Here is a 20,654-nt window from a genome sequence, read left to right as displayed (position 1 = left end):
TTCATATCAATGGACTCTTCAGAGCTACAAATACTGATATTTTTTCCCCCCACAAGTAACATTTTATCTTGTTGTGCTTTGAAAGATGTTGCACTTACACTGGCTGTTCATGTCAGTGCAATCACTGGTGTCCTTGAAAAATCAGAGCACTTCACCCTTTTTTCTAAATTCAAGAAGCTGCATGCATTTGTTTTGGGGCATTTTGAGTGCACTGAGTTCAGGTACTTGAACGGGAAGTCACAAATTATTGCAGCTTTAATAGAATCCAGATTTTCTTCACGTTAATTCCTTATCTCTACTTGTTTATTGAGTTTCTTTGCTGTAAATTCCTGGTTTTCCTCATCCCAGCAGTGCAGATGGAGTAGGAGACAGCGATAGAGCATTAGAGCCCCCAAGGAGCAGCCTTGGCCCCATGCAGACAGTGTCAGGGGTCGACCCACGCCGTCACCGCTGCAGGTTGGAGGCCAGACTGGGAATCACCCCCTTATCCTGGAGCTTGTTAGTTTGTCCTTGTCCTGACTAACAAATGTCCTTTCTCCCTCTCTCTAATGCTGCTCGGTGCCACAAGAGCGCCTTGAGCCCCCCGTGTCAGGCTGCAGTCGGTGGTGCTTTGGCACCAGGGGCTGTCGCAGCCTGGCCGAGCCGGAGCCGGGCTTGTGGCACTGGAAATCTGTACGGATCTGTGGACTCCACTAGTTCCAAAGTGTCATTTGATGAGGCTGCTGATTTGACATTTAGCAGCAGCCATATGTGGACAGCGCTATAAATAATGTGCTTCTGGAAGCTGAATGGTGTAGCATTACTATTTGGCTTTTCTCTCTGGTCTTCATTGTGTCATCTGTAGTGAGCTCTAGGTTTTGTTTTGGGAATCTTTTTAACCTCTTGTTTGCATGGGTTCACCCAGTAGCATCCAGTCCTTGCTTATAGATTCCTCCATACACAGTCAGCACAGTTTACAATCCACTCAAGAGAGGAATGGTTCCTACCCATGCTGGGATGAGCAATGGAATTGTGGGGATCTCATGGAAAAACTGGTGGTGTGGGTTACACCCCACAGGCATCATCAGACTTTGGGCTTCTTCTACCTATCTTTTAATTGTAAGCAATTTTTTTTTCTATTGGCCAGAACCTTTATCAGAAATGTGGGGTGGGGATATCCCACTCAGCAATCACTGATCCCCATGGAAAGCAAAGAAGGGCATTTTGTCAGGGCACAGGATGAGGAACTGGGGAGGCCAGTTAGAGCTTGTGGAGCCTGGTCACTTTGGATGAGGTTTTTCCAAAGCAGCTTATCCAGCTATGTGAAGGTCTGGTGGATCCAAGGCCTTGCATTTCCTACACCTTTGGAAAAGTTCTGCTTTGTCATTGGAGCAGAGCTTTCCATCAGTGCTGCCCAACTCCAGAGCTGGCATTGTCCCACTCAGAGCTGCTGAGCCCTTTTCCCTGCATGGAGCACCCCACAGCCTGTGCCCACATGGTCCAGGAGAGCTCCCTTGCTCACCCAAACACCTTTTGGGAGACTTATTTTGGCTGCCTCAATAATTTTTATTGTGGCTGTAACACAAGGAGCTCCCAAATAGCAGAGGAAGAAAGTGAAGAGACTCATGCCAGCCCTCTGCTGAGAAATGAGGGGTGTCTTCCTAGGGCTGTGGTGTTTCTGTGGATCACTGCAGCTCTTCTGTAGGAAAACTGCTGCAATGTGAGGATAGTCTGTTCAAAAGGAATGACAGCTCTTGACATGGGCAGGAAGCTTGCTGTGAAAAGCCCCATCTCTTCTGTATGAAAATACCTGTATACTTTTATGGAACTTTCACTTAAAAATGCACTTTAAAGAAAAGCTGTCAGCTGTTGCAACATTTGTTGTCCCGTGTCACATTTTGGTCCCAATATCCCTGGCTACTCCCTAGGCTCTGCAGACAGGCTCTCATGTAGGATTAAGCAAGCCTGGCCTTCCATAATTTAGTTTTTAGGGCAGCATTTGCACTGGAGAGCAGTTCTGTCAGTTTGCCTCCATCAGAGGTCTGGGTTAGCCATTGGAAAAGGAGGGAGGAGCTGAACATGGCCAGAAAGAAGCAAAGTGATGGCCAGGTCCCAACTCAAAAGTTAATTTTAAATTATTACAGTTGTTCTCCTTATTCAATGCAACAGAAGATGCTCCATTTCAATTGAGTAGGATCTAAAATTAAGGAGTAGTTCCACTGCATAAACAAACAAATTGAAAAGTTTGTGAGGAAGCGACTCCTTCCTGGGAACCGAGACAGGGCAATGTTCAGGCATAATTCCAATTTATGTCAAACAACTCAGGACCATCCTCTTGAGTGGGTCTGTAAAAGTGGTGCTAATGTGTATAACCTTTCTAAATTTTTCTTTTTCCCTTTAACATTTGTTTCCCCCCTCACTGTCAGTCACAACACACCGCTCTTGAATCTCCCAGCTGGTCTTGACTTGTTGAATTTATTTTATGCTTTCACTCTTCTTTAATAAATACATTACTTGCAAGCAGTGAATTGAAAACAAAGCAAAAGAAAAAACTACCATTAGTGATTGGACAGTTTCTTACTTTGTGTTACATTTAACTGTTCTTTTGACAGCCCAGTTTTTAAAGCCAGGTTCGTATGGAAATGCTTTCACTCCACTTGCACTGCTTTTGGAATAGCGTTCTGCTTCATCTGTCTTTATTTTAGTGCATTCATAACACACACAGTCAGCACAATGTCTCATCTCCACTTGGCCAAGATTGCAAAGTACTCCTTGTCCTTTGGATTTTTTTGTTTTTGTTTTTTTCTTTCTTTTTTTCTTTTGGAAAACGCAGCCATTTTTGTCAGCAGCGGCTTTTAGATTCAATGATCCTTTGTCAGGGTAGGGCAATTAGTGCCTTATCCCAAACATATCCCAAGCTGCAGCCCCTCTCTGCCAGGATGGGGCACTCTGTGGCCATTGGGAATGGTGTGCCTGCAGGTAAGTGTCCCTGTCTTCCCAACAGTCAGCCTTCTCCATGGTGCTTGTGGTGGGGATCCATCCTCAGGCTTTTTTGGTTTTGATTTTTGGGGTTTTTTTGCATTTAACCTTTTATCCCCAGAAGTTTCCTTATGTCTCCTGGTTTAATTTTTTTTTCCATGTAGCCCTAATTATGTCCTAGGGCAGAGCTGATAGTGTGGGAAAAATGTACATTATTCCTTGGGAAATACAGGAATACAAAATGTCTGACTTTACTAGGATATGAGAAAAAAAATCCAAAAATTGTACTTGATTACATCTTTTTGAGGAAAAATGTATCCATGCAGCCAATATCTTTGGGAAAGTTGTGCCTTTCAAGCTGATTCACCAAAGCTGTGCAAACCTTGTGGTCATCTTTTTCATTGTGGGGTGACAAAACCTACTCTGTTTTCTGTTGATGACTGTTATTTAATTAAAGAAACCTGTAGCATATAGATATAATTATTTTTTAGGATTCCATGTACCACTCAGTGTTCTGGAGTCACATCCTGTTATAATTCAGGATATTTCTGTGGTACCTCGGGTTGTGGTTTGCCTGATGATCATTAATAATCAACAAGTTCATATCTGATTTTGATTTTTATTTTTTGTGATTAGAAGGTGAACATGGTCCCAGCCAAGAGTCCTTTTCTGAGGAGCTGGTCACTGCTTGTAACTGGGTGAACTGGTCACTGAGGGCGAGGTGGCAGATTGAGATGGTTCAAGGGTGCTGTGAGTGCTCTGCTCTTTGTCTGGGGGCAGAAACCTTGCATAAAACAGTTTCCACACTGAGCCCTGCTCAGCCCCTGCTCATTGCCAAAAGCTGACACTTAATTGCTGCATCAGTACTTTTCCAGTTATTCCAAAATAGCTTTTTTTTTTTTTTTTTTAGGAAGATGAGACATTATGCTTATTGTTTCCCCTACATGCACTAATGGTTCCTTGCTGTTAACTTATTGCTAGGCCTGTTTCATTCTAACATCTTAGTATTTTTGTTAGTTTACATGTGAAATGCATCACCCAGTCTGTGCTTGAGCTCATTTTATTTAATTGATTTTCTTTTTTTACTAACCTCACTGTTTTTTCAGTTTAATATTGGCTGCATGCTAGTTTTTATATATATATATATATATACATATATTAAAAAACCCAATCAAGTCTAGCCTGGATTTTGCTCTGATTGTGTTTTGGTTTCTAGTGGTGGGGCAGTCTTGCACTTACAACTTACTCAGTATTATAAAAGCCTGACACACAAACAAAATGACTAAACACATTGTAGATTTTCTTTACAAAAAAAAAAATCTTAAGTGGTGCTGTCTAGGTGATGGATATGATTGTATAAATAGCTTGATTTTATGCTTTTTACTGTCAATTTTTATTGGTACACTTTATTTTCTCCCACATTGCTTTTTATTTTTATTATTTTTTTAATTTCTTTTAAACGTGATGCACAAAAGTTGCCCAGCACACCATCAGAAAGTGGCCGTCCCCAATACCCATTCCCCTGGAAAAATTCTAGCCAGCAATTTTTGACATTTGTCTTTCCCTTTATTGGGCATATATTGCCTTTTCAGTAGCATTTTTTTGCATGCATATATATGTAGAAAAATCTCTTGCTCATCACATGTTTAAATGTCAGCGGGAAGGGAAGAATATATTATTGGAATATTTTTGGTTTGTTTTCTCTGTTCTGTCTGTCAGGATAATATTGGACACCGCTTACTCCAGAAACATGGGTGGAAGCTGGGCCAGGGATTGGGAAAGTCACTGCAGGGTAAGTCCAGTCCCTTGTGTCTGAAACCTTCAACTCCAGCCTCTGTCTTTAATAAAATTATTTCTGCTTTTTGTTCCTAGATTAGATTTTCTTTCCATTATTAATATATCCAAACAAATGCACTGTTGAGTTTCATGTTCGGCAGTTTGCAAGTGGAATCTGCTGCCTCACTTGTTGGTGCAGGTTAGAGCTGTGTGTGTGGTGGATGTGTGAGAGTCAGTGTGGAGGGAGGAGGATTCACTTTCCACACTGACAGGGGGTTGTGCAGCTTCCAACTGTGCTGATGTTTTTGGTGTTAAAGGAATTAAAGATTGGAGGTAGTTCCCATGATCTGTCAGTTTTCACTGGGGTCAGAAGCCTTTAGAAGGCCAGGAAAGGGCCCACTGAAGATGGAAAGTGGTGGCAGATGTCTGCATGGGAGAGGCTCACTCCTGCTTTCTCCACAGGACTGTCACAAATTGGAGTTACTCCTGTTCCCAGCAAGTTTGTCAGGGATTAGCAAATCTCACTGGGGCACCAAAGTGCTGGTTTAACCAGCACACACCAGACCTTGCTGTCTTGAGCCTAAATTCTTCCTATGACACTAAACCCCATTTCTGTAGAAACCTGTCGAAGTGTTTGAGGCTCAGGTGTGCCCTGAGCCCCTTGATAACTCACTCATGTTCCCATGCCCGTAGTCTGAAGACCTGGGAGCTTGTGGAATCCATCTTCCATGAGTGGGCCCATTAGAGATGGGGGTATCTGTGCTGTGGAGGACTGTGCAGAGGTAATGAGTTCTCCAGACTCTGGGAATGTTTATTAATCCCTCGGACTAAGGCTCTCTAAACTCTCAGGCAGGACTGCCTTGCTGGTTAATGCTTCTGGCTTCCTCTAACATGGTTTCATTGGAGTTCTCTAGTTGATGCATGGTGCTCTCCAGTCCTCTCATGTCTCTGCTGAGCAAGACCTCAGGTGGGGTTTGTAGCTGTCACCTCTGGGCCTTTCCTTTGGCATGTGGGATGTGTATCATGGAGTGGAACTTGGTCTGATCTTTCTTTTGGGTTCCCTGTATTGCTCTGGGTGTCATTAGTGTGGAAACAGACCTGAAAGAAAGAAAAGCCTTGTCCCAGCCCTGGGTGGATCCCAAGGCACAGCCCAAGAGCCTAGGGTGCTGCAGGCTCAGATGTGATGGAGTGAACATGGAATACAGGACTAGGTCTGGAGTCGGGGCAGGGGGTGGTGGTATCACCATGTCTCACGGGCTGAGCAGGAATTTGCACTTTGAGTCTTGTCCAGATGTAGATGTTCCCACTGTACCTCTCACTGCGCTGGAGCTGTTCCGGATCTCTCACGTATCATTGGAGCTCTGCTGATTGGGACTGTGTGGAAGCTACAGGCAAATCACAGATGTGGGCTCTGAGGGCTTTCCTGTGCCTCCTGCACGGTCACAGGAACACAGGAGTGATAATAACCCACCCAGTTTAACCCAGTTCAGTGCTGAAGCCTTCCTAATGTAGACTTTGGAACATGTGCAGGAATTTCAGCCCTTTCGGAAGGGAAATGCCCTGACCATCTGCCAGCCAACTTCTCCAGAGGTCTGTGCAGAGGATGTGGAAGGGAGAGTGCTGCTGCTCCAGCTTTTCTCCTCTAAGTTCTCAGCAGACAGAGACTGTGCCTGTTGCCTGTGGCATTGGTGATTATTGTGTTGAGAGTGTTTAATTCATTATCCAGTGACCTTTCTGCATGAATCTTAGATTGGCCCAAAAATCCAAATATAAAATGTCAGGACGGAGGCATTTGCATCCAAATTCTGTCTTATTCTAGGAGTTTGAAGACTGAAGTCACTTGATATGCAGTGAGAAGGGAGGAGCAGAACAGAAGTTCTTTCCCTCTTCTGCATTCCCTTGTTCAGGAAAGACCAAAAGATGTAAAGAGATGTAGGTGTGTTCTTGTTAAACTCTTCTTGCTTGACACTGCTTGAGCCTAAAATGTTACACAGCCTATGATGAGAAGATGCAGCAGAAACAGAACCCCTTCAAGCAGCCTTGAGCTGTGTGTGTAGTGTCTGACCTCCTGCAGAAAGTCCTTACATCAAACTCTCAAAAATTTTGGGTTGCATCTACAGAATTGATACTGCATTCATCTTCTTTCTGTGCACTTTAACAGAAGTGGATGAGTTCAGTGTGCTGAGTTTTGTGATGTTGCTTTGAATTCTAGCTGTTCATCTGAGCTGGGGCTCCCTCTTTTGTTCTGTTGAATCCCAAAGTAATACTGTATTACATCTGCCAAGCAGAAATGTTTCTTGTAGTCTTCTGGTGGTGTTCAGCAAGAACCTCACACTGCAGGATGTTACCCTGTGATGGGTTCCTTCCTCCTCACTACCCACTGAGGGATGGAATCCAGTGGGGAGAGTGCTGAGCTATTCTCTTGACCTGCATCAGCCTAAAATCTACACTTGCCAATTGCTGGTGGTAAAAATCTGCTGGTGCAAGGTGGCTCATTCTCAGGAAAATTCCAGAGGTGGAGGCGTTCCGTACCCCCTGGGGCAGCTGCCTTGTGGTGTAAATCTTGTTACTGAGAAGAGCTGAGCCCTTGGGTAGGGAAGCACAGAGCCCCTGGCTTGAGTGATGTCGCTGTCACCAGCTGTGTTCTGGCTGAAACATCTCCATCTTTCACTGAACTTGGGTTGTGTGCTGAGGGGAGCATCAGGCAGGGACAGCGCTGTCGACTCTGACCACACCAGTGCTGGAGTCCTTGTTCGGAGATACAAGGAATTCAGCAGAGTCATCCTTCAGCTCATCTCTCTCCCTGATGTTTTTCATAATTTTTTCCCACAAACAACTTGTGTTATATTTGGAAATGGTGCTTCAGCTTGCTAACAGCCAGTGAATATGAAAAAGCAGGAGCGGGGGTTGCTAGTTGACAGGCATCTTTTTTTAATTTGGAAAATATGGCTTAGGGAGTCACTTTTCCATAGAGATATGTGATGGTTGCACTCTGACAAGTGAGAAAATGGTGATTGTGGCCTCTTTAATCTTTGAGGGAATGCCTGTAGTTGATAATCCAAACTTTTGTGGTCTCCTGAAAAAATGAAACTAGCAAAAGATTGGTTAAAAGCATTGCCTGACCTTCGTGTGAAGTCCTGTGCTAAATGAGCCCAAGGATTGTGAATAAATCAGGAGTTACGTAAGTCAGGAGGGGAATGAGAGGGCTGAGGGAAATCTGAATTCAACCACACTCTAATGATTTCTCTTGGAATGAGTATTTCCCATCAAGTTAAAGTAGTATTATGAAAAGCCAGGAGACTGACGTGCAGAAGTGGGATAATTTGAATCATACATTTGAAAATATTTTTATAAGCTCTTTGCCTTTTCCCTGTCAATTTTTTTAACGAGCCTTGTTTGAAAAAAAAATTGTGCTGAAAACTTCTGGATTTTTTTTTTTACTTGTGTGTTTAATATGAAGTAATAATACTCTAGAGGTACATCTGCAAGACTAAAACCAGTAGTCTAATCTCATTTAATTAGACCAGGGGAAGCTGAGTAGGTTATCCTGCTGCTTCCTGGGTCATAGCAGGGCCTGAGGAGGGTGGGCAGCTCTGCAGGGAGGGTTTGGAGAGGGCAGAAAGAAGCTTTGATGTTTACTGGCCTAACTACCCCTCAGAGAGGAGACTCTGAGGAAGGATTGACCAGCTCTGGTGGACAGATCCAGCTCATCCTTAGCTAGTCTGGGTAACAACTGTAAGTATTCAACCCAGATTTGCCTCTCCAAAGTTCTCTTTTGTAAACATTCTTGCCTGATTGCAGTCTCGACCCTTTAAAAACAGCCCCACTTGTATAGAAGCAGTTACAAGTTCCCCTAAACCACAAACTGTGTCCTGTATAATTAATTTGATATGTTTAAAGGCATTGATTTACTGTACATTCCCACAATATTCCCGAGACTAAGATTATCCTGATCTTTTGTGGTATCTTTGAGAGGTGAATCCCAATGTAGTACTTTGCTATGGCAACAGAAATCACACAATTTGTCATGGCAGAGCTGCTCCTCAGTGTCTCAGTTGTGAATCAAACGGCTCAGGTAACGTGGAGGCTCAGTGTAGCTCTGGAATTCCTGTGTTTGCTCCTCAAGGACTGAGGCAGCTCATTCAGAGCTTGGTTATTGTCGTGAAAATGCTCAGAGTGAAACCAAAAGAAGTTTCAAGGTGGCTGGCTGCTGATCCATACTGGGACTTGGATTATCTCCAGTACTCAGGAAATAGAAGCAGCAGGTTGTTCTGTTTAGGGCAGGGATGTCCCTTTTGGGGCAGATCCTTGCAGTGGCAGGAACTTGCCCTGTAGCCTTTTGTCCTGAAGGCCTTCTGTCCCCTGCTTCCTTGCCTATTTAGTAATAACTTCCTTCATGTTTGCTTATGTTTTTGGCCAAATTTTGGCATCATTTCAGTGTAACTGTTCTGGAAGGGCTGCTTTCATCTCCCTGGGGAGCAGCTCTGCTGATGTAACGCTGCGAGGAGAGGGCAGGGCTGTGCCTGTGTCATTGGCAGTGCCATGCAGACCTGGGAACCCTTCCTGCATCTTTGTTCCCTTCCTGCATCTTTGTTCCCTTCCACTCAGGCTGAAAGCAATAAACCCGCACAGACTGTCAGGGCAGTGCTGTTCCTGTTGACCAAGGTGTGCCCCACACTGATTGTATAAATCATCCTGGTGAGACAGGGAGCAGCAGTTAATAAAAAGTGCTTTAGATTTATTTTATCCTTTCATGAGTACATCCAGCTAGGTAGAAAAGTCAGGTATAGCAAATTTGTTAGCAAATGCTAAAATCCAGTTCCTCCATTAAGCTGGATTTTTGTTGCATGGTTTTCAATTAAAAGAAAAAGCACAAGTGGAATTGTGCTCTGACTTGCAAATTCTGTGCGGATAAATATAGTCAGCACTTTCTCCCTCAGCATCACTATGGTGCAGCTTTTCTTTGGCACATTCCTCCCCAAATCTGTTCAGAAAAGGGAAAACATTCCCTCTAGGCCCAAGGGCTGAGCAGAGCGGCGGAGCAGAAGCGTCTGACAGGTGCTGGAAGCTGCTCAGAGCTGCAGGTGAAGCCATGATCCCGTGGCTCAGGCAGGAAATATCCTCTCCTGGCAGCCCCTGGGGTGATCCCTGGCAGTGGGATGGAGCCGGATCTGAGTCTCCGTTCCAAGGCGGTGCCAGGTGGCTGCGGGCGCTGCCTTTGCTGGATATTCCTCGGACTATGGGGAGCAATAAACAGAGCTTTGACCACTCAAGCAACTGAGATCAGTCACAAATGTGATCAGTTGGCAGCTGCAGCCTGGAGAGATGAGCTCAGGGTTTGAATTCCAAGGTCTTGAATCCTGGTGCTGTCACCCGCTCACCAAATGGCTTCAGCTCAGATATTAATGTGTTTTCCATTTGTTGGCTCCTCTGATCTTGTGGAGGCAGACAGTGGATATGTGTCAGGCCTGTGAACATTGAACAATGAGCATCTGAGGGACTGAGGGGTATCAAATTTCTTTCTGGGTTTTGAAGCTTTGTAATAAATACAGGAAAATACAGCAGAGGTAGATAAAAATGCTTTACAGTGCCTTTATTCATTAGGTACGTGTTGGTTTGGTTGGTTCTTACCCAAGAAATAGCTGTGACCACTCTCTTATCTTCTATCTTCACGTGTCCTCACAGGAACTTCAATCCTGGCATGGAGGAACATTTTCATGCTTGTTTTTGCAACACAAATCATGCCAGTAGTTTTAAGAGTGATTTTTTTCATGTGAAATTAGCTTTAGAAACCTGGCTGCTGTGGCTACTGTCATCATACCCATCTTCACTGCTGTGTTAAAACCCAGAAGACCACAGACGGAATGGGAGGTTTGCTCAGTGTCCTTTGGGGGAAGCAGTTGCCCCTTTATTTGCTTTTGGAGGTGCAATATCCTTCCCTTGATTACAGGGGGTGAGTTTGTGTTGCTTGAGTGGGTGTAGCCAGTGAAATCTGAAATCATTGTGCTTCCAGTGCCACGTGTTTGTTGTGACAGCCTTCACCTGGCTTGGGGTGAGGCCTTCTGGCCCTTTGTGCTGGTGCTATGGAAGAGCATTGTTATTAAACCGGGAGAGAGGAGCGTGGGGAAGGGAGAGGCTGGGGCCATGCACAGTCTCCCTCACTCTTCAGTGCAGCCTTGAGTCAGACCAGACCCTTCAGCCCTGTGCACTTACCCAGATGAGCACAGAATGCAACCCTTACCTTGAATTCCTAATCTAAATCAACCAGGAATTGTGTTTTTGCTCCAACACCTTCTGTGTTGCTCTTTAATCCATTGCTCAGCATTTGGAGTAGGGATGTTTTTTGACCCAGGCTCCACAATGTTCCTTCCCCTGCAAAAGTTCAAAAAGCTCTGCTTGGTGCCTCAGTTTTAAACCTCAGCTTGATTTTCTCCAAGGGGCACCCTTGGTTTGTGTGTCTGTAGAGTTTTGAGCTCCCATTGGAAGTTTTCCATGTGATTGGGGTGTTTACAACTTGACTTTATCTCATCATTTCTCCCCTACTTAGTAAGCATTAAATTCACAGGGCAGTTTCTGTGTTCTTGGAAAACACTTTCTCCTCTCTGGAACTTTGTTTGCCACCAAGGATGATGGACCTTTGTTTGAATCTCTTGATTGTTTTGACCCCTTCCAGAAATCTGACATAAACAGGATGAGCTCACAAATCTAATTCCCGAAGGGGACTGGGATTAAAGCTTGCCCTTGTTCGTTCATTTGCTTCTTGCAGCAGTTGGATCGAGTTTGATAACGTGGTGTCATTTTTAGCCAGTGAGGAGCAACCCAGGCTTTTGCACCAGTGAAAACGAGTGGATTTTCTCCCCTCTCCCCTCTTGATGTGCTGAATGAGGAGTCTGAATTTTCAACAGGACAGCTCTTGGTTTCTCATAGACTCTTAGGGAGCCCAGTGCTGCCAAGGCTATCACTCATCTCTGTGTCCCAGGTGCCACATTGACACAGCTTTTAAATCCCTTCAGGGTTGGGGACTCCAGCACTGCCCTGGGCATCCTCTGCCTAGGCTGGAAAACCCCTCCTCCCATGAAGAAGTTTCCCCAATATCCAAACTAAACCTTCCCTGGCACAATTTGAGGCTGTTCTCTTTTGTCCTGTCACTTGTTCCCTGGAAGCAGCGCCCAGCCCCACCATGCTGTATCAAAACAATCCCAGGAGTGTTGAGTGTTGCAAAGTCCTCATCTTTTGAAAATGTAACTCATTCATGAGCACGGGAACTCCTCCATCTCCCTCTTCCCAGACAGTGCAGCTGAAGGTGAGCCCTGTCCCTTTGGATCCATTCGTGTAGGTGTTAGTTGCTGCCTGCAGGCACCTGCTTCCCTTCCAGAGCCTGCAGTGGGGTTTGTGCTGACTGAACAAACCACCCCTTATCCACCAGAGCAACCCAGTGCTATGGTCATGAAACTGCCCTGCACACAGCTGAGTCATAATCCCTTTCCAGGAGCAGCTAAAAGCCCCTGGAAGGTTGTGTCTTACTGTGAGTTTCAGTTGCAGAATAAAGACAACAAATAAGGAGAAATCCTCTGCGTCCAACAAGATCAGATGCTCTTGTCTGTGTCCTCTGGAGATGCTGAGTTTATGAAATTCTTCTCCTGTGACAAGTGTGGTATTAATCAGTCCTCTGGGATTGGATCCTACAAAGCTTGTACCTGGGGGGAATTTCTATGAAGATGTCAACAAAACAAGCAGGATCACGGTTCTTGTGTTACTTCTGTGATGCTTACACACTGTGCATAAGGGATATGCTGAAAGAGATTTGATTGAATTATGTTAACATAGAGGTTTTGGGATACTTTTTTTTTCATCCTGTTATATCTGAATGTCTCTTTAACGGAGGAATTTACCTGTTGGGATAGGACAAGGAGTAGATGTTATAAATTAAAAAATGTCTCTTTAACGGAGGAATTTACCTGTTGGGATAGGACAAGGAGTAGATGTTATAAATTAAAAAAAGGTTCAATTTATATTTGATGTTGGGAGGAAACTCTTCCCTGTGAGAGTGGTGGGGCCCTGGCACAGGGTGCTCAGAGCAGCTGTGGCTGCCCCATCCCTGGAAGTGTCAAAGGGATGGGAACTTGGAGCAACTGAAGTTAGTGGAAGGTGTCCCTGTTCCATGGAGGAACTGTTTAAGTTCCCTCCCAACCCAGACCATTCTGGGATTCTATTGCCAGGATGCTATTTTTGGAGGGAGGAGTTCCTCTGAATCTGCCATCTGATGAAAACTGTTTTCTGTATTGACTTGTTAAAAACAGGATAAAACATGGACTGGTGTTGACGATGCTGGTGTTTCCAGGCAGGCTCAAATGGCAGCTCCAGATAGGATATTCCCATTCCAGAGGGCAGAGCAGTATCCACACTGTGTCCAGAGCCAGAGCATGGCCCTGAACCCACAGTCCTCTATGTGCACCATGATCTATGTCTGATACTAGAGCCCTGAAGCCTTAGGATGAATTTTCCCAAGATGTATTAATTTATAGCACTGTGGGGAAGTATTTGCTCATATGCAGTAACTTCATGCAGTTAAAAAGGAGGGGATCTGGAGAAGCCTGCTTGGCCACGTACTCCCTTCTCCCTGCCACTGCAGGGCTTTGGGAAGGGGTGCCTGTCAGGGTTTGTTTGGATCTGAGCAATTTTTCACAAGCTGGGAGAAAGGTTTTCCCCATTTCTTGGGGAGAGGAAAGCAAAACAGGTACAGCCGGTCAGTTTGGGAATCTCACTTCATTTCTGAGTCCAGGGAATCATTACTAATCTAATTCACTTGGAGATTGAGTTTTCTGAGTTGTGACTCTTGTGTGAGCTGTTTGTTTTTTACATCCTGCTGGAGGTTCCTGCTCTATTCTCTCCACGAGATTTCCTCTGTGTGTGGAAGTGTTTCATGCAATAACCCTCTCTGCTTTGGGGTCTGCAGCCTGTGCAGTGACCAGTCTGTGAAGGAGTTGTGACCTGTCTCAAAAATAAAATTAATGTTGTGGGCTGCAGGGGGCTGGGACAAGGACACAGCAAGATTTACCCTGGGAATTAGCTGTCTGTGTGGCACTGCTTGCAGCCCTGCTGAGTGGCAGGAAGTGTGGGAATTCTGGGCCTTGGAAGCTTACATTCCCTTCAAAGCATGCTGGTGTACTGGAAAGGCTCAGCAGGGACCCCAAACCTGGAAGGCTCCTGATGTCCAGACCACATTCACCTACTGGGAAAGATCCAGTTGTCATGGTCAGCAGTAGGATAAACTTTCCTCGAGGAAGTTCCTTCAAAGGTGAAGTAATGAGCTGTACTTGGAGAGCCTCATTTCCCACTTTGGTTGCTCCCATGTCCCACCTGGCAGCCAGCAGGCCAGGGGTGGCCCTGAGCCTGTCCCTGTCCCTTCACTATCGTGGCTTTCCTTGGACTGGGGGTGAGGCCACCCCAGTCCCCAGCAGCATGTCCTGCTGCCCCAGCTGGCTCCATTCATGTGGGCTTGGCCCTGCTGCCATAGCTGTGTTACGTGCCTGGACATGCCACTTGTCACCTGGATGTCACACATGAGGTTCCATTCATAATGAAACGGTGGTTCAGTTTAAAACAGGCATCACTTTTCACATGGAATATTCTCCTCTTAGCTGCAAGCAGAGCTCCTTTTGGCCCAGAGTATTTGCTACTTCCTTACGATCCTGATTTGTTTCCTTTTTAAATTGCCTGCTTACCTGTGCCTCAGTGCCTCCTAGGAGGGGGGCTGTCCCCAGGAGCTCTCCCAACACCCAGCAGGAGCCAGAGCTGCTCCAGTGGCTCCCTGGTTCTGCAGGGCAGAGCACGGTCATGGGGTGGAGGGGTGAGCAAGAAGCCTCCTGTTATTTTTTGTAACCCATCCTCCCTGCCAAACGGCCTGTTTTCTGCCCCTAATGGTTTCTGCCTAACAAATGGTGTTTCTTTTTTACAGCGTTATGATCCTGGACTTGTTGTGGTGATGGTAAACTTAGCAGTGGTAATTTTTTATTTTCAGACTGAATTACTCCTTTTGTCATCAGTGCACCAATGTTAGGCTTACTTTCTCTGTTGTAGCCATCATCCTTCTGCTTGGTCTTTCATTTTCCTTTCCTTTCCTTTCTTTATGCACACTTGTCTGATCCTTGTTCATTAAAGGGTATTGCTAAGAAGGGATGTTTCTGTTTGTGTTAGAACTGCCAAAATCAGTTTAAACATAAATTTTTAATACTGTCCAAACTTGATTTTTTTTTCCCCCCAACACAGTGGGCACTAGCACTTGCTACTGCAATTTCTAAATAGATTTTGAATTAAAAAGAACCAACCCAAAAAACTTTGACTGCCTTAGAAGGCAAAAGTACTGATGCATTGTTTGTATACAGGGGTTTACCAGGGCAATGAGGCTGCATCAAAAGATCTCAATTGCTGGAGAAACAAAAATGAACCAAAAATACCCAAAACCAAAGTAGAACAAAAAGAACAAAAAGCTTGAAAAAAATTTGAATAACAAATTGTTGGCACTTGGTGCCAGCCATTCTATTTGGTTTCACCACTTACCAGTAAATCCCTGGCTGAGACGTTATGAAAGTGATATTGCACATAGGAAGTCATTTTTATAACCTGTCTTTAATTTGGTCCTTTTGCTAAAAATTGCAGTCACTGCTTACTGTATTATACCGTTGGGCATAAGAGAAGCCTTGTCAAAGATGAGCATTAAATATCCAAAGGAAAGCTCAATCCAAACCATTTCAGATTAATGTGATCGCTACTTTTGAACCTGCTGGATTCCTGCCTGCCAAATCCCGGGCATATCAATGAAACTGTAAAGCAATTAATTCAATGGATTTATTTCTGAATAAAACCACATATCTGTATACTTTAAGGTTCAAAAGCCCCTCTGGGGCTGTGTTTTTGGCAGGAATTATGGCTGATGCTGGCAAAGAGTTCACACCTATCCAGGTTTTCTGAGGCAGTTTTAAAGACTTTAACCTTTTGCACATGTGGATGCCAGTGAAATATTTCAGCATGAATCCAACCTGTTGATCTTTTAGCCCAAAGGTATAATACCTGTGTATGTGTGTATAACAAAAGAGTTGTTTACACCAAACAAGAGCAATAATAAGGGAAGTAAACATTCTGTTTTTTCACTCAAGGTTTGCACTGGAGAAGGTAAGTACTTTGTCAGTGGGTTACATCACAACCACCAGTGCCAGTTGTGATGTAAAAATCAAAATCATAATAATTTAAAAAAAAAAAAAAAAAAAAAAAAAAAGCTGTGGTAGTAAAGTGCTTGTCTGCCCCATTTTGCTTTGTTTGGCTGGTTATGAGTGGATTAAAGATATGTTTTTTTTAAAAAATAAATCTCCAGCATAGTTTGATTAGTTCAAAGTCAATTTTCTTCGCAACCAGTCCTTTTCACAGCTTACAGGTGACACGGCGGGGCCAGAGCATCACTCCAGGGCTGGGGGAGCAGGGACCCACCCCTGGCCTAGACTGGCTGTTTGGGTGGGGGAAGTTTGGCTTCTGTGCCATTGTGTCCTCAGTATTCCTTACTCCTGGGGAGGGCAAAAGCTGGTGGGAGGCAGGCTTCCACATCCTTTGGGAAGTTCTAATTGATTATTCATCACCTGCAACAGTGGACAGTGATTAGCAGCTTCTTCACTCTTATGAGGAGATGAGGAGCCTGATGTGGAAGCTTTGAGGAGAAGGCTCAAGTCCTGTTATCAGCCCTGCCCCAGGGCTTGTCATGGGGGAACATTAACCATGAGAAGCTTTTACATGAGCAGTTAATGTTCAGAAAATGCATTTATCATCCTGAGTGCCACTGGGAGCTGGGCACAGGGTTGGCTGTAAGCTGTGAGAATGGCTCGTGTTTGGTTCACTGTAGCTTTCTGGTCTCTGCACTCCAAGGCAAGATCTCTAACCACCCAAACCCAATGTGTACAGTGAGCTGTGGTGCTGGGCTGTTGCTGACCCTTCTCTGTGTGTTCCTCTTCCAGGGAGGACGGATCCCATCCCTATCGTTGTCAAGTATGATGTCATGGGCATGGGCCGCATGGAGATGGAGGTGAGCTCCCCTCAGCCCTGCAGGGCTTCTGGGGGTGGGGTGGGAAAGATACGGAGAAGTGAGAGTTTGTGCATCTGAGGTAAAGAACAACTTGCTCTTAAATCAGCGCAGTAAGAAAACGCTTGTCTGCAAAGTGCATCCTCTGTTTATCCCTTTGAGCCTGAGTTCTGGGGTTTGGATGCTCCCCAAAATCCCTGGGCTCTGAGATTTTCCCTCCCCAATGCTGCCATGGGCTTGCCAGGGCCCTCCACATCAGGGGGATTAATGACCTCTGTTATACTTGGGGTGACAAAACAGGGAAAGTAAAATATGACTTGCAGAGATTCTGTTTCAGCTGAAGTTGTTAAGTTGTGCTTTCTGGTAGATTTGATAGTGCAATGTATTTATGGGCCAAATTGCATCTCTTCTCTATTTTTTTTTTTTAAACAGCTCGACTACGCCGAGGATGCCACAGAGCGGAGGCGAGTGCTGGAGGTGGAGAAGGAAGACACCGAGGAGCTGAGGCAGAAGTACAAGGTACAGAGAGAGGGGCATCAACATCAGTGTCTGTGGGCTGGTTGGGAAAAGATCTGTTCTGATGGGGCTGAGTTCTCTTCGTTCTGCTGCAGTGACGGTGGTAGAAATTCACTGCTCTTGGGTTTGGTCATTCTGGAAATAATTTATATTTTAAGACACTGGTTATTCACTTCCTGACATCAACCTTCCTGTTTGTTTAGCTGCTGAAGAGCCCCCAGACAGCAGCAGGGCTTTCTCTGTGTGCTTTGCTCCTGTTCTGGAATGAACAGTCCTGGAGTGAGCAGGACATTTCCTTCCCTACACCCAGGGCTGCCAGATTTTTTGAGTGAGCCTGTCTTGTCAGGACAAAACCTGCAGGTGGTAGAGGGGCAGTTACCAGCTGGGAGGGGAGGAGCTCTTGCGTTGTACTGAGCGAGGAGTGAGCAGTACATCATGATGTTACTGCATAAATCCTGCTTGCTTTGGAAAGGTAGGACATGGCTCCCGCTTGAAGAAATGGATGGGCTGGAGCTCTTTGGAAGAACTGTTCAGGCAACATTAAAAAAAGGGCAAATTCTATATTTCTATAGGATTTACAAAACCAGTGGGGTTATTTTGTAAGCCAAGGGCTGATAAAAATGAGCTGTGGTGTTGGGACTGAGTGTGACATGCATGAGCATTCTTGGACTAGATGTAGCTGGGTTCTCTGTGGAGACATGGTCTCTGCTCATCATTTAATCCACTCTTCCGTTTCCCAGCCTCTCAGCCCATCAGCTCTTAGGAAAGCCTGCTTGTTAAATTGTCTGGAGATTTGGGGCGTACCAGGGTTGAGGAAGAGCCTGGGACATCCAAATGCAGTGTCAGTCTTGCATGAATTTTAATTATTTGGGAAATAATGGGAAAGTAGTTTCAGTGCCATTAAAATTAAACATAACCTCTGCAAATCTAAAATTCCATTTCCCCAGCTGAACAGTTAATTCTTCAGGCAGTTTGTTCAGCTATGAAAATTTATAGCCTCCTCTCCTCTTTTTTCTTTTTTTTTTCTTGAGACCTTGACTTGTTTGGTATGTGAACTGCAGGTGTTTGGGTACCCAGAGGGGCTGTGGACTCCCCATCCCTGGAAAGGTTGGATAGGGCTTGGAGCAACCTGGTCTAGTGGGAGGTATCCCTGCCCATGGTAGGGAATGGGACTAGGGGAGCTTTAAGGTCCCTCCCAAGCAAAACCATTTTGTGATTCTGGAGTTCTTGGGGTTTACAATTATCTTTCCAAATGCAGCCCAACCTGTGTTGCTCTGAGAGTCTTTTCTCTTCCTGCCCTCATCCAGCACGGGTTTTTCTCAGGAGCTCTGAAGCAGTAGCAGTCTCTCCCAGCTCCAGTGAGGTTTTATTAGCTCAGTTCATCCTTAGCCCCTTGCATTTTGGTATTAATCTGTAAAAAATGTCTGCAGCCATTACTTTTTGCTGCTCCACAGGAGTCCATTATGTAACTGCTGATGGTGGTGCATCCTGATCAGCCATTCAGGGAGCCTCAGAGGAATTTTGGATAACTACAGCCAAGAAATGTTTTTTTAATTCCCTTCTTTTGTATAGATTCTGATCACTCAAATGGCTGGATTTCATTGTTTAGCCACAGGATGCTTGCTCAAAAAAACCTACACATGGCACAGGAAGCTTGTCTGGGATTCAGAGGAACTGTAAACGTCCGTGTTCTGTGGAGCTCACGCTGCTCTGTTTTCCTTTCTTGTCTTCCTGGGGACCTGCTTCAGGCTCAAAACTCCAGATTTGTTGGGGTTTTTTTTTTGGTTGGTTTTTTTTTTTTTTTTTTTTTTTGCACTTAACAAGGGCATCTGCTAATAGATGGAAGCAGGAAGTTGCTTCCTTTTTTATGTAGAAATGAACAGTGCTTTAAATTGAAAACAATCCCAAACATGAACACTAAAATTTTTTAGATTTTTTTTTTTCCTGTCCTGGGATGTTGAAGTTTTTTATATAAATTTTGCATCATAAAACACACTCAGTAATTTTATTTTAATGCCATTTTGATGTAACTAGGAGATAAACCATATTGCCTTGAACAAGATCTGAAATTCAAAGGAAAAACCTCTCAGACTTTTTTGTCTTAAATGTTTGCTGCCTCTTGCTGAGGAAGGAAGCTTCCCATAGGAAGTTTGTATTGAAGATTGAAAAAAAAAAATCCTTAAGTGCTTTTTTTCTAATGTTAGGCTGTTTTTTTAATATAATTTCTATTTATTCCAGTTGAAATGCCTATGGTCAATGGTTATATGGGGAATGCTGCAGTGAGTACAGTGGGCTTTGTGATGCAGCATTTGTAGCTGATTTTGAGTAAAAGCTTCCACCTCCTCAGGGTAAACCTCCCCCAGAGAGCTTGTGAAAAGTGGTGATGTTTTATTAATTCTACTGGTGGGGTTGTAATTGATACAGCCTGGCAAGAGGGAACAGCTGCTTTAGCTCCAAGGTTCCTGTGTCCTGGTATCAGGTGTGTCTTGGAGCCCCCCAGATGTGCAGCAGCCCTGGGGGGCAGCACAGGCTCCTTCCACACCTGGATTTCTAGCCAATGCAGCCACTTAGAGACTGGGATTTCCCCAGTCCCAGAGCTCAGTGCATATTGAAAACCTGTAGCAAAAGAAGGAAGGATGTGGCTGTTGCCAGGTGAGCCACCTCATCTCTGCCTGGAGGTTTTGTTTTCTATTTGTGCAAATGTTCAGTTATAGAAGGGAAAAGACTTCTCAGCGCTCCAAGGCTGTCTCCCTCCCCTGTCCATTAAATGCAGCTCCCTGTGCCCACTGCAGTGTGAGTCCTGTGCTGAGCCCAGCGTGAGAGACAGTTCTGCTCCTGGGAATATTTCACTGGAGTGGATTGGGCTTGGCAGGCTCTGAAGGATAATTCCCAGCCAGAGCCATGTTCCTCCCACCTGAATTCAGGCAGCCAAACCAAGATGAAGCAGACATCTCTTAGCACTCAAAATGGAGCAGTGTCAGCTTTAGAGTTGTAAGGTTCTGTTCCAAAGGCAGGGATCCTCTTAGGTTTGATGTCAGTGTGTCTCTGGGTTAGCTCGAGGTTTTGAACTTCTCCTTGGAGCACAGACAATCCAGGAGGCTCCCATGAGGCAGAGCTGCCTTCCCCCATCAGCACTACAGGCCTTGTTTTAAGCAGTCTCCTTTCAGTGATACTTCTCCTATGACCAGGGGATGTTCAGTCCTTGTGGGTTCTTTGCAGCGCAGAATATTGTGATTCTGGGTAAAAATGGAGCCAAGTATTGTGAAGTTCTGGAATCCCACCTGTGAATTTGCAAAGGCTGCTCAGCTTAGTGAGCTGGGTTCAGTAGAGCCAAGTG

General features: G+C 44.9%; 1 protein-coding gene across 3 annotated transcripts in view; it reads left to right on the top strand.

Annotated features, from left to right (window-relative positions):
• The window catches only part of GPATCH8 (G-patch domain containing 8), a 55,790-nt gene that overhangs the window by 18,515 nt on the left and 16,621 nt on the right, over positions 1-20,654 (top strand). The window contains exons 2-6 of one of the 3 annotated variants that reach the window (XM_083877563.1): positions 2,592-2,609; positions 4,678-4,750; positions 14,693-14,737; positions 16,737-16,804; positions 17,234-17,320. In XM_083877563.1, coding sequence (XP_083733689.1) covers positions 16,778-16,804; positions 17,234-17,320 — 114 coding nt within the window. In that variant the 5' untranslated portion in view covers positions 2,592-2,609; positions 4,678-4,750; positions 14,693-14,737; positions 16,737-16,777. The remainder of the gene's footprint in view (positions 1-2,591; positions 2,610-4,677; positions 4,751-14,692; positions 14,738-16,736; positions 16,805-17,233; positions 17,321-20,654) is intronic. The other 2 variants (XM_083877564.1, XM_083877562.1) reach the window with 2 other exon arrangements.

The sequence above is a fragment of the Zosterops lateralis genome (genome assembly GCF_965231275.1).
Source record: "Zosterops lateralis genome assembly, chromosome: 24".
NCBI lineage: Eukaryota > Metazoa > Chordata > Aves > Passeriformes > Zosteropidae > Zosterops > Zosterops lateralis.
Note: the sequence above shows the minus strand (reverse complement) of the source record. Positions and strands in the feature narration are given on the sequence as shown.